This window comes from Pristis pectinata, chromosome 10 (genome assembly GCF_009764475.1).
Source record: "Pristis pectinata isolate sPriPec2 chromosome 10, sPriPec2.1.pri, whole genome shotgun sequence".
Taxonomy (NCBI): Eukaryota; Metazoa; Chordata; class Chondrichthyes; order Rhinopristiformes; family Pristidae; genus Pristis; species Pristis pectinata.
In genome coordinates, this window is record NC_067414.1 from 100728855 (window position 1) to 100756010 (window position 27156).

Sequence of the window (27156 nt, forward strand, 5' to 3'; positions counted from 1 at the left end):
CTTACAAAGGTGCAAATACAACTGTTAATTTCCGTTTTAAAGCACACCTCAGCCAATCAGTAAATAAGATATTTATTAGTCACATGTACATCAAAACACACTGTGAAATGCGTCTTCTGGCGTCACTGAGAATGTGCTGGGGCAGCCTGCAAGTGTCGCCACTCTTCCAGTGCAAACATAGCATGCCACAGCTCCTAACCCGTACGTCTTTGGAATGTGGGAGGAAACCAGATCACCTGGAGGAAACCCACACAGACACAGGGAGAACGTACAAACTCCTCACAGACAGCAGCGGGAATTGAACCCGGGTCACTGGCGCCATAATAGCGTTATGCTAACTGCTACACTACCATGCCGCCCCAATACACGCCCCATACAGGAGTTAGGAATATTGTTTTATGGGCTATTGCCCAAAAGTCGTGGCAAAAACAAAATCCCATGCACCAAGGATTTGTGCTACAACAGCAAAAAGTGTCATTTAGTTCCTAGCCTCAGCAGTACATGATACACGTCCAACACAATAGATGTACACTGCAAAAAGTGCACGCTCAGCCCAGGTGCTCAGGATGGCCTTTCACTCACTGCTCTGCACAGTGCAGATGGGAAACTACACAAGTTACCAGCATTCAAAAAGTAAATGCACTGCCAGAACACTAAGTTTGGCCTTACACTGTTCTGAATGATACACACATCAAGATGATAGGATGCAGACCTGGGCTGAGAAGTGGCAAATGGAGTTCAATCCAGAAAAGTGTGAAGTGATTCACTTTGGAAGATCAAATTTGAAGGCAGAATACAATGTTAATGGCAGGACTCTTAGCAGTGTGGAGGAACAGAGGGATCTTGGGGTCGACATCCATAGGTCCCTCAAGGTTGCCATGCAGGTCAATAGGGTTGTTAAGAAGCATATGGTGCATTGGCCTTCATTAGTCGGGGTACTGAGTTCAAGAGCCGCGAGGTGATGTTGCAGCTCAATAGAACTCTGGTCAGACCACACTTGGAGTATTATATCCAGTTCTGGTCATCTCAATATAGGAAGGATGTGGAAGCTTTAGAGAGGGTGCAGAGGAGATTTACCAGGATGCTGCCTGGATTGGAGAGCATGTCTTATGAGGATAGGTTGAGCGAGCTAGGGCTTTTCTCTTTGGAGAGGAGGAGGAGAGGTGACTTGATAAAGGTGTACAAGATGATAAGAGGCATAGATCGAGTAGACAGTTATAGAGACTTTTTCCCAGAGTGAAAATGGCTAAAACGAGGGGACATAATTTTCAGCTGACTGGAGTAAGGTATAAGGGGGATGTCAGAGGCAGGTACAAGGGGGATGTCAGAGGCAGGTCTCTCCCCCCCCCCCACCCCACCACAGAGAGTGGTGGGTGGCAGAGGTTGTGGGGGCAGATACATTGGGACATTTAAGAGACTCTTAGACAGCCACGTGAATGATAGAGAAGTGGGAGGGAAGGGTTAGATAGATCTTAGAGCAGGATAAAATGTCAGCACAACATCATGGGCCAAAGGGCCTATACTGTGCTGTAACGTTCTGTGACAACACCCACTTGAGATGGTTTTCTATCTTGGTATCAAGCACTTTCATGACACAGAGAAGCAGTCAGATCCCTAGGTAGCATTGTACTAATCCTGGGAACAGTCTGGCAATGTAGGAGAGTGCCAAGTACACTAATGTCCCTTGGCACAAGTTAGAGAGCGCCAATCACAGAGCCACGCAATGTCATCCACAGCTGATGTACTCCACCCATGACCACAAAACTATAAATCAGCAGCAGTGGGTCACTCAGCCCTTCCAACATTTATTAAGACTGTGGGTCATCTGATCGTAACCTCAACTCCACATTCCCATCTACCTTTCACCAGCTGGCTTATCAAGCATCTATCTACCTCTGCCTCAAAACTATTCGAAGACTCTGCTTCCATGACCTTTCATGACTCCATGAGGAAGAGAGTTGCAAAGACCCAAGCAGAGAGAAAATATTTCACTTCATCTCTGTATTAAATGAGCAACCCTTATTTTCAAACAGTGACCCTCAGTTCTAGATTCTCCCATAAGCAGCACCCTCTCCACATCCATCCTGTCAAGGCCCTCGAGATTTTATCTGACAATCCTTCCTGAAACATCAGAAATGCCTGGAAAGGTAAAGGAGTTCCATGCTCAATACCCAAGCATCCTCTGTACACACACAAAAGGAACTTTCACCACCATCTCCAGCCACAAATGATACTGCCTATGTCTGTCTGCCAGTACTAAGTCACCACCTCTAACCATTGTAGCCCCAATGTTATTCTGTGAGGAGATGGAACAAGCAATGCAGAAAGTGAATGATGTACTTCCAAGACTTTGAGAAACCCAGAGGGGGTCTTGCAGTGGCAGTGCTGGAAGTACTGGGGTTTACCAGCAACAATGGAAAGTGAAACAAAACAATGTTCCATCATGTTCTGAACAAAGGTTATCAACATAAAGTGTAAACTAAGTTTCACTCTCTACCGATGCTATTTGGCCTGCTGAGTTTCTCCAGCATCCTTTGTTATTACTTAAACTGTAGTTGTGCAAATGCCGCTTGTTGGATTTGAGATTCATGTGAATGGAAGTTAATCCCCTGCACCAGGATATTCGTGCAAGAGTTTGAGAGAACTTGTCCTTCGAGGTGGTAGAGATCATGGGCTGACCAGCAGCCAGTGCAATGCACCTTGCAGATGGTAACAAGTACATCCAGTGATCCAGTGTGACGAGCCAGACTGTTTTGGGTGGCAGGTTGTTTGCCAATCAAGCAGCTGCATTGAAGAAAAACACGATGATGCTGGAGGAACTCAGCAGGCCAGACAGCATCCGTGGAGAAAAGCAGGCGGTCAACGTTTCGGGTCAGGACCCTTCTCCAGTCCTGATGCTGCCTGGCCTGCTGAGTTCCTCCAGCATCATCGTGCTCTTCATCTAGATTCCTGCATCTGCAGTCCTTTGTTTCTCAAGCAGCTGCATTGCTCTGGGTGATGTTGAAATTCCTGAATGTTGTTGGATTCTTCCTGGCTTGTTTTGAAGACGGTAGAAAGACTTTCATGAGCCATCTGGCACAGAACACCAAGCCTGTGCTGATCAGGCAGCATATTTATGTTGCTGGAGAAATTCAGTGGGTCAGACAGCTCTGCCTGACCCGCTGAGTTCCTCCAGCATTTTGCATGTTGTTCCAGATTGCCAGCATCTGCAGTCTCTCTTGTGCCTCTATTTACCTTGCTGATCCAGTTTGGTTATTGGCCAGTGGTGACAAGATACTTGTGGTAGGAGACTCATGGTTATGCCATTAAATGTCAAGGGAAGGTGGTTTGACTCTTTTATTGGAGATGTTCACTGCCTGGCTGTACTTTGAATGTTACTTGCCGCTTATTGGCCCTGGCTTGAATGCAGTCCAGATCTCTGTGTGAACTGCAATACCTTAGAAGTCTGAAAGATATCAAACAATGCAATAATCAGCAAACACCCCCAGTTCTTATCTTAAAATGGAAGGTCAGTCATTGATCACACGGCTGCAAGAATGGTTGGACCTAGTACATTGCTCTCACAAACTCTTGCACGAATATCCTGGTGCAGGAGATTAACTTCCATTCACATGAATCTCAAATCCAACAAGTGGCATTTGCACAACTACAGTTTAAGTAATAACAAAGGATGCTGGAGAAACTCAGCAAGCCAAATAGCATCGGTAGAGAGCGAAACTGAGTTAACATTTTATGTTGATAACCTTTCTTCAACACAATGAAACATTGTGTTTTGTTTCACTTTCCACAGTTGCTGCTAAATCCTGGTAATTCCAGCAATTTTACCAAGGCTCCTTGATTTCACGTGGTCAAATGCTGCTCTGATGTTAAAGTGATAAACTATCTACTCATCTCTAGAATTTAGCATGTTAAGAGCAAGGCTAGATCCAGAACCAGGCTGTGCCGGTAGAACCCGACTGCAACCTGGAAGAGCAGGTTAATTAGTGATGATGCAATGTTTGACTGTCATGTCAAAGTTCCAGCTTTGAAGTTAAAAATGCTGTCTAAAGCTAAGTGCCCCCCTGAACAAGCTGTTCCGGTACAGTTTAAAACACTGACATCTACCTGACCTTGTGGGAAAATTCCCATTTGGATCCTGTCCACACTAAGCACATGTATATTCAGGCTAATTATGTTCTATGGCAGTCTATAACCTCTTAGCCTGGTAATGGTAAAACAAAAGAGCTAGTCATTGACTTCAGGAAGGGGCCAGTGCACATGCTCCTGTTTACATCAACGGTGCTGAGGTCGAGAGGGTTGAAAGTTTCAAGTTCCTTGGAGTGAACATCACCAAAAGCCCGTCCTGGTCCAACCACGTAGACGCCACGGCCAAGAAAGCTCACAAGCGCCTCTATTTCCTCAGGAGGCAAAAGTCGTCTGGCATGTCCCCTCTGACCCTCACCAATTTTTATCAATGTTGCATAGAAAGCATCCTATCCAGATGCACCGCAGCTTGGGATGGCAACTACTCTGCCCGAGACCACAAGAAAGTGCAGGGAGTTGTGCTGAGCTGAGTCCACATAACAGAAACCAGAACAAAATGGGATTAGCGTAGGATTGGTGTCAATGTGATGGTCAACATAGACTCAGTGGGCTGAAGGGTCTGCCTGTGGACCTTCTGACTCGAGGTGAGGAAGGAGTGACTGCCCCTGACATCCAAGGCAGCATTTGGTTGATTGGGCTGAATCTCCATTGGTTGCAACTGCCACAAAGGAAGTTAATCATCACCACTGGAAATCAATCACACCAAAGTGATGTTTTGTTGCTTTGGGCAAGGCTGTCTTTAGTTACTACATTGATGATCTTCCCTCCTTTGCAAAATACTAAGTGGAGTGTCTGCTGATAATTGCAGTTTTCAGCTCCATTTCAACTTCCTCAGATAAAAGTAACAATTCAGACCCACCTACAAAATAACCTGGGCCACATCCAGGTTGAAAGCAACAAATAGCATTTGTGCTTCAATTGTCAGGGATAAAATCTCTAACAAGCCAGCAAATAACTACCCTTCATTTAACCTTCAAGGGCCATTTATGAATTACCAGCAACCAACATTCCTGAGACTCAAAGCAAAAAGAAAATAAGCTTGTGGAGGAACTCAGCAGGTCAGGCACTGTGAAGGCAACAGGATATCTGATGTTTCGGGTCAAGATCCTGGACCAGGACCAAGTGTAGAAGGCGAGATAGCCAGTATAGAGGTGAGGGGGAGGGGTGAGGCAGGAGCTGGCAAGTGATAGGTGGATTCAGGGGAGGAGGGGTTGATGGGCAAATGGAGCCAGGTGTAGAAGGAACGGATGGTTAGAGACTGGGAGGCGATTGGTTGAGACAACAAAAGGCTGCAGATTATAAGATCAGGTAAGAAAGGAAGGCGGTGAGTGGAACCAGATAAGGGACAGATGCTGAGCAGATGGGGAGGTGACAGGAGACTCCGAGCACTGAGTGTGTGGGTGATAGGCAGATGGAACCAGGTGGATGAGGGCAAGTACACCGGGTAACAAAAGGGCTGGGCTGGGCTGGGCTGGGCTGGGGATGCTATTGGAAAGGGCCTGCAAGAGGACCTGGGTGGATCAGGAGGAGAGAGGAAGGGGGTGCAGGATACTGAAAATTGGAAAATTCACTGTTCGTGCCGTTGGGTTTAGACGGCCCAGGTGGAATACAAGGTGCTGTTCCTCCAGTTTGCGTTTGGCCTCACCCAAGCAGCGGAGGTGGTGGAGGACAGACCACTCGGCACGGGAATGGGGAGGGGAGCCAAAATGGCTTGCAACCAGATTGAAGGTGGCCGTTACAGACAGAGTGCAGGTGCTTGGCAAAGCAGTCGCCCAGTCTGTGCTTGGGTCTTTCCAATGTTGAAAAGGCCACATCGGGAGCATCAAATGCTACAGACAAGGTTGGAGGGTTCTCCCCTTACTGGATTTCTCCAACTTCATCTCAGGAGACAAACTATCCCCTGACATTTACCATAAACCCACCAACTCCCACAGCCACCTAGACTTCACCTCCGCCCATCTGTCTTTTGTAAGGACACCATCACTTTCTCTCAGTTTCTCCGTCTCCACAGAGGTGAGGCTTTCCACTTCAGAAATGTCCTCCTTTTTCAGGAGGCGTGGTTTTCCCTCTACTCTGGTTGATGGAGCCCTCACCTGCACCCCCTCCATTTCCTGCACTTCTGCTCTCGTCCCACCTCCCCCCAGACAAGTAGAGTTCCCTTGGTGCTTACCTTTCACTCTGCCAGCTGCAATGGGATCCCACCACCAGTCACACCTTCACCTCCCCACTTCTTTCTGCAGGGACCACTCTCCCAGTGACTCCCTGGTTCATCTGTCACCAGGCACTTTCCATTGTAACCCTCTGGAGGGGGAAGTGCTGGATTTGGTTACAGAGAATGATGGGGGCACAAGTAGGGGAACACTTACAGAGCAACAATCAAGTAGGCTGGGTTTAGGAAAGCTGTGAGAATGGTTATAGGCAGCTATAATGTAGTGGAAAAAATGTCTGCTGGAGAAGGACCTACCTTCAATATGATGCGAATAGATACCAGAATCTGGAAACTATATCTGAACAGTTGAAGGCCTTTAAGAAGGAGTTTATTCAGACACAGTCAAGGTACAATCCCATGAGGGAGAAATGCAGGGCAATTAAAGCCAAAGAGATGCAGAGTTAAATAAAGCAGAAAAAAAAGAGCAAGTACCACAAATGTCAGGTCAGGTAAAGACCAGGCTAATTATCAGAAGTTCAGAGAGGAAATAAGAGTGACAAAGAGATGAGTACAGACTGGGGATAAACCTGAAAAGGGGGAGCCAGTATGGGTTTGTTGAAGTCAAATCAGGTTTAACTTGAGACATCTTTTTAATTGCAGTCAATGAGACAAATACGGTTGATATGCTGCTCAGAGGATTTTTAAAAGATGTTTGATGAAGTGCTGCATCATCGGCTTCTCGTCCAAACTGAAGGGCAGTGGCAGCATGGATTGAAAATTGTCTGAGTAATGTGACTCAGCAATTATGCAAGTTTGTATTTTGGACCGAAGTGTACAGTGGCATCCCCTGTGCTCAACACTGAAGCCACTACTTTTCTCAATAATAACACCTTCAACACACAGAGCACAATTTCAAAATCTGAAGAACTCGAAAGCACAGTGAACTGCAAAAACAGTAACAGACTACAAGAGGACATAGGCTGGTGGAAGGTGAACAAGAGGCAGATGATGAAATTTAAAGAAAAATGTGAAGTGTTACATTTCAGTAGGAAGAACAAGGAGAGGGGAAGTGATTTGGAATACATGTGCACAAATTGTCAAAAGCAGCAAGGAAGGTGGGAGAAATGATTAACAGAGGAGGCCCTAGGCTGAATTACAAGAGGCAGAGGATAAGAATCTTTTCAAAACACTAGTTGGGCCACAGCTGGAGCATTTCAACCAGCTCTGGGCATTGCACATTAGCCCTGACTTCAGAGAGGGTGCACAAGGAGGTTCAGCAGAATGATTCCAGGGATGAAGGATTTCAAGTAGGGGGATAAAATGGAGAAGTCAGATTTATTCCCATTGGTACAAAGGTTGAGGGGGAATATAATAAAAGGTACATCTATTGAAGGTCTAAATAGAATAAGTGTTTACACTGGCAGAAGGGTCACCAAAGATCAGCAAAAGAACCAACCACAAGATGATGTTCTAGACTTCACTTCCAGGAAAGCAGTGGAGGCAGATTCAACTGTGGCATTCAAAAGGGAACTTAAAGATCTGAAAAGAGCAGGACTACAGGGACAGAGAAGTGAATGGGACAAGCTGGATTGTTTTTGGAGAGTCTGCACACACACACACCCCGTGCGCTGAATGACCTTCATTTGTGCTGCAAACTTTCTATGATTCTGTGACTGCTCTGCTTAATATCAAGACTTATTAGGGACAGTCAGCATGGCTTTGTGCAGGGGAGGCTTTGAGTTTTCTTGAAGAAGTGACGAAGATGGTTGACGAGGGCAGGGCAGTGGATGTTGCCTCCATGGACTTCAGTGAAGCATTTGACAAGGGCATATCTTCAAGGTGAGTGGGGAAATTTTAAAGGAGATTTACGAGGGGAGTTTTTTTTTAAACAGAATGGCAGGTGCCTGGAACTTGTTTCTGGGGTGGTGGTAGAAACAGATACAAGAGCAATGTTTAAAGAGATACTTAGACGGATGGGAACGGGCAGGAAATAGAGGGATATGGACCACGTGCAGGCAGATGGCATCATGGTCAGAGCAGGAATGGTCAGCACAAGGATCCATTCCTGTGCTCCACGGTTCCACGTACTCAATTGTGTCACGGAAGGTCATTAAAAATAAACTACTTGAAAAATTCCAAAAGCATAATGTGATTCATACAAAACATGAAAACTGCTGTAAAACTGAGCTGAAAGAAATGAGTAAAAGACAAAAGATTACAATGAACATACATGCAAACCACAACATAATGAATGTGAACTGAGATTAGCACAGTATCAAACCAGGCTCAAGTAATGCCTACCTGATGGTCCTGAATTTTCCTCCCCACTACGCGGAACGTGTTGTTGCCTGTGTGGTGGTAAATATGTACTCGACTGAATCCAGTCGCTCCTCCAGCTGGCACCCACTTCTTGTTGCCATCATCATACACCATGACAGCAGCCCGCGCCTGGCATATACTTTGTTCACTGCAGATACAACCAAAGAAAGGATTAATTAACATACTTGAGCTGTTTGTCAAACACAGTAAAAAAACACTACTTTAAAAGATTCTTGGCAAAGTACAATCTAACATGTCAATAATATCCAAATTTATGTGCACAGATTTACTGTAATCAAGCCACAGAATTTGAACAATTGTAGAGTACTTGACAATGACTTGAAAAGAATATTCTGGGTTTAGTATGCCTTTCTTCAGATTGAACAGCGCCAATGCAAGCTACAATCCAGATTGTTTAGAATATGGTAAAATTTGTTGGCAAATGGTTCCAGCTTATTACACATAAGAGAAAGCTAAATAGCGAGGGGGGGGGTGCTGGCCAGATGAGGGCTGAAGAGAGAAGAAATGGGAAAAGTGGGGGGAAGCAGTTGACATGAATACACAGAGGAAGCAACACTGAAGGATGATGGATGGAGAAAAGCTGATGAAGGATTTACAATATTCGCCACTACAAAACAATTCACATCTCCAATTTGTATTCAAAATCAAGAGTTGGGTGCTCTAAAATAGATAAAATTATTCTTCTCACAATTGTCTGTGAACCTTGAAACCACTAAACATGAAAACTTCAGGCTTCAAAAACAGTTGCAACCAAAAAGAGGAATCAAATGGTTGGAGAAACAGGATGCAAGTAAGCATTACTGGAATGTTTAGAATTCAAGCACAAAGCCACTTGTACAAATTCAAGGGTGAAACAGGAAAACAGGCAATGCCAGAAGGAACTTTTTTTATTAAGCAGCATCAAGTCCATCAGATGGGACCAAGCCCTCCTCAGGCAATCACTCAGGAACAAAGGTGAATTGCACTGACTCCAGTCCTGAGGGTTCTGCGGAGGCCAGTGTAGGACCTGCAGACGGGGCATTTAATGCTTGGGTATGTTGCTGCTTGGGGAGGGGGGCAAGTGAGTGAGTAATTTGGGAGGTGGTGCTCTCCTTCTGCCACCAACACTAGGCTCATATAGTCTCAGCGAATGGGCATGGGATTCTCAACATCATCCCAAATTGGTCATTTAGCCCATTGGCCTTAGTTTTGTAGTCCAGAGCAATCCTACAAACCCATGCTCCCGTCCTCAACCTCCCATGTAACAACAGGCCTTTTCAACAACTCCACTTTTCTGAATCTGTGATTTTCTGTGCTGGTCCTTTTGACAAGCTCAAGTTTATTCAGTGGTTCACAATATTAACAATAGAACTATGTAATCAAACAGCAAACAAATCCCTGATCTGTACTGAACAAGCAATTAAGTAAAGATAATTCCAAAGCTCCCATGGCCTGTACACTCTGCAGACTATCTGAACAAATGCATCCAAGACCATTTTGTCTATATTTCCAACTCAACTACTTTTTTTTAAAAAGACAGCTGCAACATATCCAGGTTCTGATCTGCTCACAGCAACTCTATTTACCTAGCTGGTGCAGCTGAGTTTCTGGTCAGTGGTGACCCTCCCTCCCCCCTCCCCACCCCCAAGGATTCCCATGGTCAGATAAAGGCCACTGAATATCAACAAACGGTTAGACTCTTGTGAATGGCCACTGCCTGGCACTTTTGACATGCGAACGTAACTTGCCATTTATCAGCCCATGCCTTTTAGGTCTCCCTGTACACAGGCATGGACTGCTTCACTTGCTGAGCAGTTGCAAACGGAATTAAATGTTGTGCAAATCATCAGCAAACATTCCTATCTCTGATATGTTCTTTAGGAACACCTCCCCCTCCCCCCCCCCCACCCCGCCCTCCACCACCTTCCATGAGAAGGGATTGCAGGAGGAAGCCACGTGACCCTTGGGAGGCTTTTCCATATTTTCCAAAAACATAGGAAGCCATCCTGTCTATATTTCACACAGCAATCTCACTCCTCACTAACTTTTCCTATAAATCTATTCTCCCCACATTCCCATCAACTCACTCACGGCTGCAATTTACAGTAGCCAATGAATCTACCAACATGTTTTAGATTGTAGGAGGAAACCGGGAAACCTAAGGGAAACCCACATAGTGACAGAGGGAATGTGCAAACCTTTCCCAGGTAGCATTAGAGGTCAGGATTGAACTCGGGTCTCTGGAGCTGAGAGGTTAACTTCTGCCGCCACTGAGCTGCCTAAATTCATGGCTAATCTTCTACCTCAATACCGTTTTCCCTACACTATCCCCATATCCCTTCATCCGTTTTCTATCTAGAAATTTATTAATCGGTTTTGAATTAACTCAACTAACAAATCTCCACATCCCTCCAGGGTAGAGGATGACAAAGATTCACTGCCCTCGAAGTATAGAAATTTCTCATCTCAGTCCTAGATGGTCTACCCCTTATTTTGAGACTGTGACTGAGCTCTTGATGAATCAGTCAGGGGAAAACACTCTCCTTGCATCCAGCTGGTCAAGCCCTTTAAGAGTTTTTAAGAATGGGAGGAGATCTCATTAATAAAGCTCCAGAGAATACAGTCCCTCTCTACTCAATTTCTCCTCTTAAGAGGCACTTGCCCAAGTACATATATCCTTTGTTTTGTGTGTGTGTGTGTGTGTGTGTGTGTGTGTGTGTGTGTGTGTGTGTGTGTGTGTGTGTGTGTGTGTGTGTGTGTGTATAAATAAAAAGGCACAAACACCAAACTGTACACCAAGCCCTATATAATTTATGAAGACATCTTTACCTCTGCACTCAAACCCACTCACACTGAAGGCCAACTTACCACTTGCCTTCCTAACTGTTTGCTGCTCTTGCACGTTGGCCTTCAGTGACTTGTGTGAAGAGACCACCTCGGTCCCTTTGATCAACTGCATTTACCAATCCTATCATTTAAAACAAAACATGGTGCTTTTCTGCTTGACATAAAGACGATAGTTGTATATTCTTCCATGTAGTATTGCACCTGCCACATTCTTGCACTCATTCAACCTTCCGACATCCCCTTGAAGCCTCTCCACTCACAATCCCACCCATTTTTTGCATCAGCAGGAAACGTGGAACTTAAGACACTACGTTCCCTCCGCCAAATCATATAGATCATGAACACTTGGGCCCAAACACTGATCTCTGCAGTACCCCACTAGTCATCAGCTGCCAAGCTGAGAAACATCCATATATCCCACTTTCTGTCCAAGCAATTCTCAACCCACATCAGAATATTATGCCAACTCCACGTGCTCCAACCTTATGGGCCAATCCCCCACATGGGATCTTATTGAAACCCTTTCAAAAATCCAAAAACATCAAGGCCACTGCCCCCCACCCCCTTACTTATTCTACTTTTGACATCCTCAAAGACCTCCAATCGATTCATCAAATGTGACCTGCCTTTCATAAAACCATGTTCTGTTTAGTCCTATTGTTCATTTCCAACCAGTTCTGTTACTACGTCCTTCAGAAACGACTCTGGCACCCTCCCCACCACTGATGTTATACCCCAGGAGGTTGGCAGTTTCCTGTTTTCGTCACCCAACATTTTTAAAAGCTGTGGGGGAGGGGGTTGGGGTCACGTGTTTTGCTCCAGTCAACAGGGACAATTTCAGGATCTATAGTGTTTTACAAAACGATGACAAGAATGTTCTCCATCTCTACAGCAATTTTCTTCAGAACTCCAGGGTTCTCGCATAGATTAGTTTGGTTTATACGAAAAGGGCTCCAAATTACAATTTACAAGTTTTTTTTCCCCTAGTTATCACTGAAAGCGAGATTAGCTCAGCAGGACAGTAGCTACAAGGAGGGCAGAGCCAACAAAGGAATATTGACACATCAGGACTGCCAGACAGAGAACTTTGCATTGTGCATTTTGGTGCTTCATCAAGATCAGACATTTACTCAGATTGACCAATTTAATACACAACCAGGTTTGGCCACAATAAAATGACATTGGGACTTCAAAGTAATTTTTTTATTTTCACCCTGTTTGGTCAACAAACTAAACCTTCTGAAGGCAATTCATTATAAAAATGGAGACTAGTAATTGCAAGATTGTGGTACAAATCAAAACAGCTGTAAATAGACTGGCTGGTATTCCATTACCCCATCGGTCTGCATTTACCATTCTTGAGTGTCATTCAACTGCACGTCAAGATTGATAGACCATATGGCTGCTGCAGTTTCTGACCGCCTCATCAAATCTGACCAACTGAGGATTCAGATCTCTCTCAAGAAGAACTTATTGACACCTATAGAGTAGACAACTACACAATTGGACAACATTCAGCACCATTTAGGTCTCCCCAGATAAAGCAGCAAGACCTGGACAATATCCAATCCTAGGCAGATATTTGTCAACTAACATTCACACCACACAAGTGGCAGACAATGACAATATGCAATGACACAAAATCCAGCGATCACCCCACCCCAACATTCAATGGCATCATCACCACCAAATCTCAGTGAACAATAACATCTCAAAATGAAGGTTTTGAAATTCCAGCATCTGCACGAGTCCAAGGTGGTTTTGACAGGGCTACAATGTGAACTGCTTTATAGGTTCTGTTGATGGTTCCAAGATCTCTGTTAACAAATTTTTTTTAAATCAATACTCAAGTATTACTGGCAAAAAAAAAGCTTAGAAAATTGATCCAAAGTCATAGACAATATTATGAAAAGGAAATGGAGAAACAAATGGGATTGTAACAAGGCAAACAAAAATAAAATAATTACATCAGACTATACAGTATTAAACTCCCCCTTTTTTAGATTTAGATGCCCCTTAACTTAAATCAGAAGAAAATGAGTACCAAAATAAAATATTTTAGAAGAATGCAAATGCATCTCTTTATCCTTTTTGTACAAAGCAACTTCTCACATGACCCTTGCATCACAAATGACAGAGCTGCAACTACTTCCCAGTCAGATGAACATCCTCTGCTCAACAGAAATAAACCTGTGATTTGAAATGTCACTGGATGGGCTGAGCAACTTTGTTCATTTTGTGATATGGATTCTTCTCCTTCTTCGGTAGTCCATCGACATTGAGCACAGTAGGTTTGTGAATCTCTACCTCAGAGACAGAAGGCCAAATCTTCAAATGTATTCACGGGAAATTGAGTGTTACGGGCAACAGACAAGATTAAGGTCAATGTCAGGCATGTTTTTGTTTTTAAAATGTATTCATTTTTTTCAGAATCTGTTTGTCACTGGAATGGCCAACATTTATGATGCACCTCCAATTGGCATTGAATGGAATGATTTACAAGGCCATTTCAGATGGCATATGAGAATCAACTACGTTGTTGTTGGCCTGGAGTCACACACAGGCCAGAGTAAGGATAGCAGAATTCCTCCACCGATGGACATCAGTGAACCAGATAAATGTTTAATGATAATCCTGCAATTTTAAGGTCAGTATTACTAATAGCCTCTGTTTTAATCCCCAATACCCGATTAACAACTGAATTTAAATTCAACAGCTGCTATGGTGGGATTTGAACTTGTCTCTCTGGATTATTAGTCAGTGGAGAGTGAGCTCAGTAATTTAGTTATGGCAGGCTCAAGGTTTCATGTGGCCTGCTCCTAAATCTTATATTCTGCAAATAAATTCATCAATGCTCACAGCAATGGGGCACAATGCATAAAAGAAAACGGTGAGCTACAAACATTCCAAATTTACCCCGGCAGCTGCAGTACAGCATATTCACACACTTGTAAACATGAAAAATCTGCAGTTTCACAAGGCATCCTCATTCAGATTACTACAGAGGAAGAACAAGTAAAATTGTAACTCTTGCTCACTGATGCACAAATTCAAGGCAATCATTAAGCATACTGAATAACAATGTAAAGTACAAGCGAGCTGCCAGGCATTCCAGTACTCTGAAAGAAACCAATTGATTCAAACCACTGCAAAGTGCACATGCAGTAAATCCAGAAATAAATACAGGTTTTGCTCTTTTGCTCCCCAAAATATGGGTAAAACCACAATAATATAATCGAAAATACTGCAACATAAAGCTGTCTTCTTTGCTGACAGACACTAGGAGTAAATAGTTTGAAAATGAATTCTGCCCTCGAGTGCCTAGGCAATGAGCCCAGAATGTGTTATTCATGTCAAGTCAACAAAGGGAGAAGCTGTGAAAGCTTTAACAATTATAGGTCAGAAAACACAAACACACAAAACAACTTTATTTAATCATCCAACAGAAAAACATTCTTGCATCCATAAATTCTTGCAACTGTAATATAAAATTATCTTCATCCGGTACCTGTTTAATTTTTTTCTTGCAGCTATGTGAATGAACAGCAGGGGAAATGCACAATGCAAGTAGCTTTACAATCAATTAAAGCTTTTGATGCAGAAGCAACAGAAGGTCAATGAGCCTGTTCCACCATTCACTGATCATAGCTGATCTGTGAACAACTCCAGGCATCTTTATCCTGAATTCCTCAACACCCTGGGTAAAAGAAATCTCTCACTCTTAACTACTTAATGAACATCAATTGTCTTTTGAGGAAGAGAATCACAAACTTTTTCCATACTTTATGTGGAATATTTCCCAACTTCTGTCCTGAAATGACTGGCTCTAATTTCTAGACCATTTCTCTGAACTCCAGACAGCAGAGAAAGGCTTGATAAAGCAGCTCAGTCCACAGAAATACCTAGAAAAACTCAATCTTCCTTATTCCAGGGGGAAAAAACCCTGCTTTGTATAAAACTTTTTTACATTTTAATCCACAGACTCCAGGTTAAATACTGTTTCAAGTACATTGCATTTACTTGAAGGCCAATATCCTTCTGAGATGTGTGGTCCTGAAATGCTGATAACATCCAGGTGTCATTTCATTTGGGATCTGTACAGCGAAGCCAGAAGGGCGCACTGAGTCCAGATGAAGGGTCTCAACCTGAAACATCAACCGTCCATTTCCCTGCACAGATGCTGCCTGACCCAGAGTTCCTCCAGATGTTTTTGCTCAAGTCAGGAACGTGATGGAACACACTCAAGGCCTGAATGAGAGTAGCACCAATGGCACTAGAGAAGCTCAGTGCTTCCAGGACAGAGCAGCTTCTTGATTGGCATTTCACCCACCACCCTTGAATCATTCTTTCCTTTCGTAAGTGGCACATTGCCTGCAACATGTCCATCTGGAAAATTCACTTCAATTACTCGCCAAGGATTTTCTGATGCCACCTCCCAAACCCAGAATCTCCAAGTGCAGCACCACCGATGGCTTAGCTTCCAAGTTACACACCACCCTGATTTGGAAACTACATCCAATCCCTTCATTATCATACAAGTATACAAATTAGGAATAGGCGGCTACTGAACCCCTCAAACCAGCTCTACCATTCAATAAGGTTATGGCTCATCTGTCTAACCTCAGCTCTGTATTCCAGTGTATTCCCGGTAACGTTTCATTGACCTGAGAATCTGTCTACCTCCTTCAAAGCTAATTAATGAATATTAAATGCTAGATATGTCGTCAAGATTCACACCCCATGAATGAATAAGAAAATTCCTGCCGATTTGAGAAATCCTTGCCATCATCTTCTCCCTCGATCAGCTTGCTAACCAGATCAATAATTTGCCACATAATGTATAGAACATTGTAACCTTCTCAATAAAACTTGAGAACACAAATGCCCACTTAGTACAATGGGAGCCATGTAACTGCACAGCTAGTTTCGAGTGCACTTCCTGATGATGTAGGGCTTGGATACCAGTCACATGGCCATCTCAACCTGTGTCCGTCCTCAAGTAGTGAGGGTTGCCCACATTTTCCTTAGAAGGTATGATCAGAATCAGATTTACTAACACCGACTTAGATGATGTGAAATTTGTTGTTTTGCAGCAGCAGCACCACCGTGCAAAGACATAAAATTACCATAAATTACAAAAATAGTGCAAAGGAATAAAGATGTTCATAGACTGTTCAGAAATCTGATGGCAGAAGAGAAGAAGCCGTTTCTGAAACATTGAGTGTGGTCTTCAGGCTTCTGTACCTCTTCCCTGATGGTAGTACCTAGGTCTTCACTTCTCTGGTTGCCACAACATTCAAGTACAGCTACTCAACCTCACTCAGGAACCATCAAATGAAGGTGGTACATATCCACCTCCAGGAAGCCCCGAAGATAATTTCTGGATCACCAAGGCCAACGTGGCTCAGGTGGTTCACCAGAATTGGCTGCACCCTTGGCCTAGCTGTTCCAGTACAACTACAACATTGGCATCTACCCAATGTGGAAAATCGTCCAGGTACGTCTTGTCCATGAGCAGGACAAATCCAACCCAGCCAATTACCACCCCATTGGTCTACCCTTGATCCAAATGACGGAAGGGATAATTGATGGTGCTGTCAAGCAGCACTTGCTCAGCAACAACTTGCTCACAGTAGCTCAATTTGGATTCTGCTAAAGTCACTCAGCTCCTGACCTTATTACAGCTTTAGTCCAAATATGGACAAATGAGCTAAACTCCATGAGGTGAAGTCAGTGTAAATGCCCTTGACAACTAGGGAACATTTGATCAAGTACGACATCAAGGAGCCCTGGCTAAACTGGAGTCAATGGGAAGCTGGGGGGGGGGGGGGGGGGGGGGCCTCCACTGGTTGGAATTATACCTCGCACAAAGGAAGATGGCTGTGGTGACTGGAGGTCAATAATCTCAGCCACAGGACATCTCTGCAGGAGTTCCTCAGGGTAGTGTCCTAGGCTCAACCATCTTCAGCTGCTTCATCAACGACCCCAGTCATAAGGTCAGAAGTAGGGATGTTTGCTGATGATACCATTCACGCCTCCTCAGGTAATGAAGCAGTCCACATCCAAATATCCAGGCTTGGGCTGATAGGTGGCAAGTAACATTCACATGAGAGTCATACAGCACATGATGATATTCAAGAGAAAATCTAGCTATCACCCCCTCACATTCAATAGCATTATCACTGAATCTCTCACTATCAACATCGCAGAGGTTACCAGGACTGAACTGGGCTACTCCAATTCAGTCTAGTCAGAATGTGGCTACAAGAGCAGGTCAGAGGCTGGGAATCCTGCGGCACATACTGTACCTCACCTCCAAATTCATCCATCATCTACAAGGCTCAAGTCAGGAATGTGATGGAATATTGTCCACTCTTCTGGATCAGTGCAACTTCAACAACACTCGAGACACTCAGCACCATACAGGACATAACAACCCACTTGATAGACACCCCATCCAATCACTCCACCACCAATGCACAGTAGCAGCAGTTTGTACCATCTATACGATGCACTGCAGCAACTCACCAAGTCTCCCCAGACAGCACCTTCCAAACCCATGACCTCGACTGGCTAGAAGGATAAGGGCAGCAAAAGTACGGGGAACATCACCCCCGGGAGTTGTCCTCCAAGCCACTCACCATCCTGACTTGGGAATATATTCCCATTCCTTCACCGTCGCCGAGTCAAAATCATGAAACTCCCTCCCAAACAGCATTGTGGGTGTACCCACAGAGGACTGCAGCGGTTCAAGGCTGTAGCTCACCACCACCTTCCCAAGGACAACTAGTAAGGGGCAATTAAATGCTGCCTCAGCCTACAAAACCCATGTCCCATGAATAATAAAACAAAACATACCAGCCCACAGTGAACTTCACGTCCACAAAGAAAACATTCTTGAAGAACACCAATGGCCGATTACTAATAAAACATTCCCACTGGCAAAGACCCACCATGCTCCCTTCTGAAATCCTGTAGCTTCAACACTTTTCACGAGAGGCAAAGCAGCTAACGAAACATGAAAAAAGAAAACATTTTTACGGAGATTTTAAAAAAGTAGATAATTTGAACTCAATTTTAATAAAGCTTACCGAGGCAATTGGAGATGACTAATACCTTGGGTGTAACCCTATATTAAGACGCAGTAGTGCAAAGGTTAAGTTATTGGACCAACAGCCAAAAGTCTGGGCCACAGATCCAGAGATCCAAATTCAAAACCCACCATAGCCACTGGGTAAGTTCAAGTAATTAAAAAAAAATCATGAAACCATCAGATTGTTCCAAAACCCTAATTGGTTCAGTCCTAGTCCTTCAGGGAGGGAAATTTGCCCCTATCTCCATTTGGCACATATACTCCACTGCCTTCTTAGTTTGGGACAAATAAGAATGGACAATTAGGTCCAGATGAAGGGTCTCGACACAAACGTTGACTGTCCACTTCCCTCCACAGATGCTGCCTGACCCACTGAGTTCCTCCAGCATTTGTGTTGTTCCAGATTCTTGCATTTGCTGTCTTTTGTCTCTCCATGGACAATGGATGCTTCCATTACCAGTTACGTCCACATCTTGCAAATGAAAATCCCTCAATTTTTAATTAGGCAGAAACCATTTCCAAGACTCATGCCAAGATCACCTCTGGTGCACCAGTTGTGGCATCATGCACATTGCCTTCAGTGAGAATTAGAAGTTAGATCTGGAGCATGCTAACAAGGACTTGCAATTAAAGTGCCCCATTTTTAAAAGATGCACACACATAACCTTGGCAGAACCTTTTCATCCTTATATGTCTGACAATTTCAAGTTCCGGATGGGGATAGAATTAAAGCTTATTCTGTGCTAATCCAATCAGTAGAACAAATAAAAAACATTTAAAAACCCACAAATTTTTGAAGCACATGACCAACAGAACTAAAATACATACATTATTTTCAATTGGTTTAAGAATACAAACTAAAAGCTGTCATAACCCAGGACAAGTGGCTGCACTGCAGCAGCCAAAAACCTGTCTTCTCAAAAATGACACCACCAAATACCGGGAATGGGCAGAATATCTTTCTTCTGTGTTATCAAAGAATCATACCACTGTCACAGAGCAGAAAGAGGCCACTCAAGCCCGTCTACGCCAGTTCCTAACAACAATCCTGTCAGTTCCATTCTTCTGCATTTTTCCCCAATTATTTCTGTGCATAATACATTCCTTTTGAAGGCAATGACTTTCCACTGCTCCTTCAGGAAGTGCAGATACTAGGTACGGAGTGGGGAAGCTTTAACTCACATCTCCTTTGTAGCTTTTTATATCTACGTCCCTAATACTTAAACAATATACTAATCTGTTTACCTTACCTAATCATGACCTTGCATGCAAGAACCAAATTTCCTCTCAACCTTCTTTGCTCCAAGGAGAACCAACCCCACCTTCATCAGGCTTAAATTCCTTATCCTTTGAGTGATTCAAATAATTATTTTCTGCACATCCTTCCCAAAGTGTGGTTACCAGAGATAGACAAGTGGTTGCCAAACCAGGTGTTTTGTACAGGATCAACAAGATTTCCCAGTGGGTTGGGAAAATGGAAATTTACCTCCCTTGTTCAAGGAAGAATGGAGATGATAGAAACTACAAGTCAGTTAGCCGAGCATCTGGTACTTGGAAATTGTTGGAATCCATTCAGAAATTCCATGCAATTAGGCAGAGTCAGCAGTGCACCATGTAAAAAGGGATCTTATTTGATCATTTTATTAGAGTTCTAGGTATGAAACTTCCAGGATGGATGAAGGGAAATCAGTAGATGTAGTGTATTTGGATTTGGAAGCAGCATGCGATAAGGTTCCAGTTACTGTACTGCATCACTGCACGAGGCAAGAGCTGGTGGCAGAGGACTAGTCAACTAAAACATTTACGCGTCATCATCAGGTTGGCAAGCTGCAACAGGTTGTGTCACAGGAAATCGGCACCATGGGCCTTGGAGATCGGGTGTTAAAGGCTGCATACGGCATACTTGCCTTCATCAGTCAGGGCATTAAACATACAAGTTGACATGTTGCAGCTGTATAAAACTTTGATTGGGCCATATTTGGAGTACCATGTGCAGTTCTGGTTGCCACATGCCAGGAAGGATGTGGAGTCTTCAACGAGGGTGCAGAAAAGGTTCACCAGATTAGAGAGAGCATTACCTACAAGGAGAGGTTGGGTAAACTTGCACTGTGTTCTCTGGAGCATCAGAGACTGAGGGATGACCCAATAGAAGAACATAAAATTATGAGAAGCATAGCCAGTGTAGATCGAATCTTTTTCTCAGGGCGGAAATCTCAAGTACTAGGGGGCATAGATTTAAGGCGAGGGGGGAAAAGTTTGAAGGAGATTTGAGAGACAAGTTGTTTACAGAGAGTGGTAGGTTCCTGGAATGCACTGCCAGGGGAGGTGATGGAGGCAGATACAATAGTAACATTTAAGAGGCATTTAGACAGACACAGGGTGGCAGGGTGATGGGAGGGATATAGACTATGCGCAGGCAGATGGGATCATTTGAAACTGGCATTATGGTAGGCTGAAGTGCCTGTTCCCATGTCATTCCATGTAACTGAGCACATTGTCACCAAAATAACTGACAAAATATAGGTAGAAAATTCTTGAGGACACAGAGTCTACCATGAGAGGGGTCGAAGTGAGTGGGCAAAAATTTGGCAGGTAGAGCCTAGAGTGGAGAAAGGAGAGGTTACCCACCAATAAAAAAAGGCAGAATACTGCTTAAGTTGAGAGAAGTAACCAAATGCTGCTCTACAAAAGGATCTGGGTGCCCTCAGACATGAAAGTTAACATGTGAAGCAATTAGGGAGGCAAATGGTCTGTTGGCCTTTATTGCGAGGAGGATAGCACGAAACAATTGTAGAGGGTTTTGGTGAGACCACACCTGGAATTCTGTGCACTTTACTTAGGGAGAGATATACCTGCATTGGGAGAAGTGCCAGAGATTCTCTAGTTTGATTCCTGAATGAAGAAGTTGTGATATAACAAAAAGTTTAAGCAGGCTAGACCTATATTCATTGCAACAAGGATTAATAAATGATCTTATTGAAATAAGATTCTGAAATGGCTTACACATTTAATGCTGATCCATCACGAGCACAACCCTCCCCACCATCGAAGACATCTTCAAGAGGCAGCATCCATCACTAAGGACCCTCACCACCCGGGACATGCCCCCTTCTCGTTATTACCATTGGGGAGGAGGTGCAGCAGCCTGAAGACCCACACTCAACAATTCAGGAACAGCTTTTTCCCCTCCACCATCAGATTTTTGAACGGTCCATGAACACTACCTCATTATTCCTTTTTTTTTTGCACTATTTATAGATTTTTGTGTCTTTGCATGGCACTGCTGCCATAAAACAACAAATTTCACGTCATTTGTCAGTGATGATAAATCTGATTCTGAGAGAATATTTCAGTGGGCCAGAACAGGCAGTCACCCATTTATTATGGTGGCAAGGAGGCATTTCCTCTGAGGACTGTCAATTTACAGTTATGAGGAAAAGCCAGGAGAGACCAAAATCACCTCAGACATGATCTTACTGAAAGACAAAGCAGGCTCAAAAGGCCACATGGCCACCTCCTGCTTCTTAAGTCATGTCCTCCACCTCTGTTTACAAATTCCAGGATCCCATATGCTTGGCTAAGCACCATCTCAACATGTCCTTCCACTTCAAGGGTTTACACACACACGGCCGAGTCTCTGTATTCCCCACACCCCACAGAACACCCATTTAGTCTATACTCCCTCCCTAGTGGAAACAGCACTTAGCAACACCCCCAGTATAAAGTCTAATTGCAACTCTACTATTTTTGTACAAAATTCCATACTGCAATCTGGTGTTTGCAGTCTACATGTCTCTAGGTGCTTTGCAGTAGACATGACACTAATTGTAGTAATCTGTCAGCCTGTCACTGTTCAAGTACTACACTAAATTTAAGTCAAAGGCTAGCAGCCGCCGTGGGATTCCTTGAGAGAACCACACATACAGCAATTCAATTTAATTTTCCTATTCTAGGTCAACCACATTTACTGATGAACCAAATCAACTGAAAGCTGTGAGTAATGTTCTAAAGCCTCTGATGAATTGAAGATCATAACAGCCCATTTGAGAGTTACTGCAAATACTTACAGAATACATTATAATCTGGGAATCTTTCTTCATGACAAAAACATTTTGTATCTTTATCTGATAAGGACTGTATTTAAAATGATCTTCAAAATATTTGTTTCACTACACACAATTTTGCCAACAAACTAAAGAACTGCACTTTATCGATACTTTTTACTTGGAGATCAGAAAGTGGATACGAGGCGAAGGATCACACAAATCGTTTACACAACAAAAAGTAGGGCCCTGGAGGACGTTGTAGAATGGAGAGATCTAGGGGTACAAGTACATAGTTCTCTGAAAGTTGTGACACAGTTAGACAGGGTGGTGAAGGCAGCGTTCGGCACACTGGCCTTCATTAGTCAGGGCACTAAGTACTGAAGTTGAGACGTCATGCCATTGGTGAGACCACACTTGGGAGTATTGCGTGCAGCTGAAGCTGCCCAACAATAGGGAGGATATCATTAAGCTGAAAAGAGCGCAAAACAGGTTGACAAGGATGTTCCTGGGACCGAAGGGCTCGAGTTACAAGGAGAGGCTGGGTAGGCTCCAAAGTCTTTAGGATGAGGACACTGAAGGTGCTGTACAAATGCAAGTTTGTCTTCCTTGCAATAATTGTAATGATGGTTGAAGAATTAGAATAGGGGCTTGCTCAATCTCTCATGACAGACCTGCCATCCCAGGAACTAGTCTGAATCTTTGCTGTACCCCTTCAAAGCAAGCGCATCTTTCCTTGGAAAACATGACCAAAATTGTACAGAATATTCCAGGTGTGATCTTGCCAAGGCCACAGATAATTGTCAGTTCTGAAGCACCAAGACCTAAATTACTGGAATTCTCTTTAACCTCTGCCTCTACGCTTCCTTCCTCTCCTGGATGACGATCCGTGAAGAGGGTTTCAATTACCACCTCTCTCTCATTCATAGCACAGTCATCTGATGAAAACTGACGTCAAGTCAGCAAAGCAACTCGAGGCATTTTCCAACATTTAGTGCTATGTAAATGCATGGTGTTTTTTCTAAATAAAGGTGCAGCCAATAGGCACATAGTAATATCCTACCAAAGCACTCAGGTAGCTGTCCAAACAACGTATGTTTTGTCAGCATTGAATGGAATAAACATAGGCTGGATGCCAGAAGAACTTTGCTGTTTTTGTTTGGGCAGCAGCACATAATTACTTGTTCCTCCATCGTCAGATCAAAAGGACTCGGGAAGAGCAAATCAGTCTGCGCTCAAAACTCTAGGGTTCGACTTGAACCCAAAGTGAAGGAACAACCACTGAACAAAGCTGACAATACTCCTCCTCTTCATTCCAGCACAATATTTATGAATTTATTTTGGAATGCAACAGTGTGAGTAAAACTCCAACTAACTTCAGCCTGTGAGAAATAGAGATATAATTCCAACAGAAGAATCAGAAAGGGTGCACAGAGTACTGAAATAATTAGCAACTATCAACTTACAATTATGGTAAATCCTATTTGGAATGGATTAAGGTATAAAATTTCCTCATTACTACATATTACCTATAGAAATTAGTACCACAAAGCCATCATTTTCACAAAGCGAAAAGATAAACTGCGGAATTCAGCAGGTCGAGCAGCATCTTTGGAGGCAAAGGAATGGCTGGCATTTCAGGTTGAGATACTGTGTCAAGACTTCCTCCACAGATGCTGCTCGACCCACTGAGTACTCCGAGTGAGTGTATTTTTACACTCCAGATTCCAGCAGCTATAGGCTCATGTCTCCCATTTTCACAGCAGCCTCTCTCACCCTTCAGTGGTTCCAATCTTTGCTGCTACAGTTTTGGCACAGGCACCACCAGTTAATGCCTGAAAATTTACCAAGATTTCCTCTGCAGTACAGTTCAGAAGCCTCAAAAAGCTGCACAGATAATTAAATATTTCCGTGAGTGTAACCACTGGAAAATGTGGTATACAATCTAGGAACAGAAAACAAATATATGTTATTTGCTGAAAGAGATCAAAAACTTTCCTGTTTTTCTTTGAACAATAGCACAGGAATTTCTTTTTGAACTTAAAACCTGCTGGCCCTCAGATTTCTCTCATTAGCAGGGCAAAACTCGGTTGATAATAGTGTCCGACTAGATTGCATTTGCCCTGTAGTACGGCTGGCTAAGTGACTGGACTCGAGAGACAAATGGGTTAAGTTTCCAAAGAAAGGATTGGCCATTCCAGACAGAGATGAGAAGAAATTTCTTCACCCAAAGCAGGGGGAAATCTTTGGACTTTTCTACCCAAAGGTGCTCTGGAGGTTCACTCACTGAGCATTTTCAAGATGGAGGTGGATAGAATTTTAGATATCAAAGGAATCAAGGGACATGGCAGTCAGTCATAGTCTTACAAAATGAAGAGCAAGCACAAAGGGCCAAATGGTTTACTCCTGCTTCTGTCTTGAATATTCATTTGTGTCCTAGCCTCATCAGCCCTGCCAAAACACATCACCTCATGCTTATCAGAATTAAATTGCTCTTCCCATCTTATCAACTCATCAATATTGTCCAATAGTCTGAGACTCCCCTCTTCCCTATCAATACCACCAATTTTCATGTCACCTTTGAGTTTATGAATCATCCTTTGTTCAAGTTGTTAATGCATATTACAAACATTAAGGGCCCCAGTACCAATCTGTGGTACATGTCAGGTTATAGGATTCTGATCACAAGAACAATCCACCACCATCTGCCTACTCTTACCAAGCCAATTTTGGATCCAATTTGCCTTGGATCCCATGGAGTCTAACCTTTTGAGCAGTCTTTCATGTGGCATCTTATCAAAGGCTTTTGTGAAGTCCACATAGACTACATAAACCCCATTGGCTGTCATCAATGCAGTTTGTTACCATTTGAAAGAAACTGTCAAATTGGTCAGACACGATCCCCCCCTGACAAAACTATGCTGACCATCTTTCATTAATCCCTGACTTTCCAACTCAAGGTTAATCCCATCCCCCAGAATTCGATTCCCTACCATGACTCACCAATCTATAATTACTTGGCTTGTTGCTGCTGCCCTCCTTGAATAAAAATACATGAATTCTCCAATTACAACATCCTTCTTGGTGAAAACAGATGATAAATATTCAGCTCAGACTTCACCTACACCTCTGGCTCCTTTGTCCCCTACTCTTTCCCCAATCACCCTCTTCCCACTCACATTTATAAAATGCTTTGGGACTTCCCTTCATCTGAACCAGTGATATTTTGCACTCCATCTTTCCCTTTTCGTTTTGAGTACTGCCCTACACTACATGGAGTCAGTGACACAGCATGGAAACAGGCCGAGGTCGATCAGGTCTGTGCCAACTATCAAGTATCCGTCTACACCATTCCGACACTCATCCAATTTTTTTTCTCCCCACATTCTTATCAACTGCTCTTACCACCACCACCACCCCCCCCCCCACTAAAAACTAGATTCTACCATCCATTTATACAAGAGACAACTTAAGAGTGGCCAATTAACCCATCAACCTATGGAAGGAAGGAATATGGAAGGAAACCAGAGAACCTGGAATCACAGGGAGAACATGCAAACTCCACAAAGACAGCACCAGTAGTCAGGATTGAACCAGGGTCACTGGGGCTGTGAGGCAGCAGCTTTACCACCTACAGACTGTGCACTACCCCCACCATTCTTTACTCCTGCTGGGCCTTCCCCCATTTTTCATTTCTCTGCACCTCCTACACAATTTTTTAAAAAATTATCTGACCATCAATATCCCTTGGCATACAACATAGAACAGTACAATACAGGAACAGGCCCTTCTCCCCATGATGCCAATTTTAACTAATCCCATTTGCCTGCACATGATCTAATATCCCTCCATTCCCTGCCTACTCATATGCCTGTCTGAATGCCTTAAATGTTCTGCTTCCACCACCTCTCCAGGGCACCCATCACAGTGCACATAAAAACTGCCTGAAACCTCCGTTAAACTTCCCCCTCGCCAGGTTCTCTGGTCTCTCTGCTATGCCCTCTCACACTTGACATTTCCACTCTGACTCTCAATTTTATATACTTCCCTCAGGTCGCCCCTCAGCCTCTGATGCTCCAGAGAAAAGTTTGCCCGACCTCTCCTTATAGCTAACTCTCTCTAAACCATGCAACATCATGGTGAACCTCTTCTGCACCCTCTCCAAAGCATCCACATCCTTCCTGTAATAGTGATCAGAACTGCATACAGTACTCCAAATGTAGCCTAACCAAAGTGTTATACAGCTGCAGTGAAAAACCACTATGATGCTGGAGGAACTCAGCAGGCCAGGCAGCATCCGTGGAGAAAAGCAGGCGGTCAACGTTTCAGGTCAGGACCCTTCTTCAGGACTGAAGATAGGAAAAGGGGAAGCCCAATATATAGGAGGGAAAAGCAAAGCAATGAGAGGTGGACAGAAGAGGGGAGGCGGGGTGGGCACAAGGTGGTGATAGGTAGATGCTATAGTGTGGTGCTCCATGTGTGGTGATGGAGAGGCAGGTGTTGCACCTATGGCAAGGGCAGTGGAAAGTTCCTGGGGTGGGAGCGGGATGGATGGGATGGGGGGTGGAGGAGTGAACTAAGGAGTTGCAGAGACTGGTCCCTGCGAAAGGCAGCAAAGGGTG

At 43.8% G+C, this 27156-nt stretch overlaps 1 protein-coding gene across 3 annotated transcripts in view; it reads right to left on the reverse strand.

The window, feature by feature from the left end:
* Positions 1 to 27156, reverse strand: part of enah (ENAH actin regulator) — a 213191-nt gene that overhangs the window by 99154 nt on the left and 86881 nt on the right. For all 3 annotated transcript variants that reach the window (XM_052024956.1, XM_052024957.1, XM_052024955.1), the window contains one exon: positions 8534 to 8699. In XM_052024956.1, coding sequence (XP_051880916.1) covers positions 8534 to 8699 — 166 coding nt within the window. The remainder of the gene's footprint in view (positions 1 to 8533; positions 8700 to 27156) is intronic.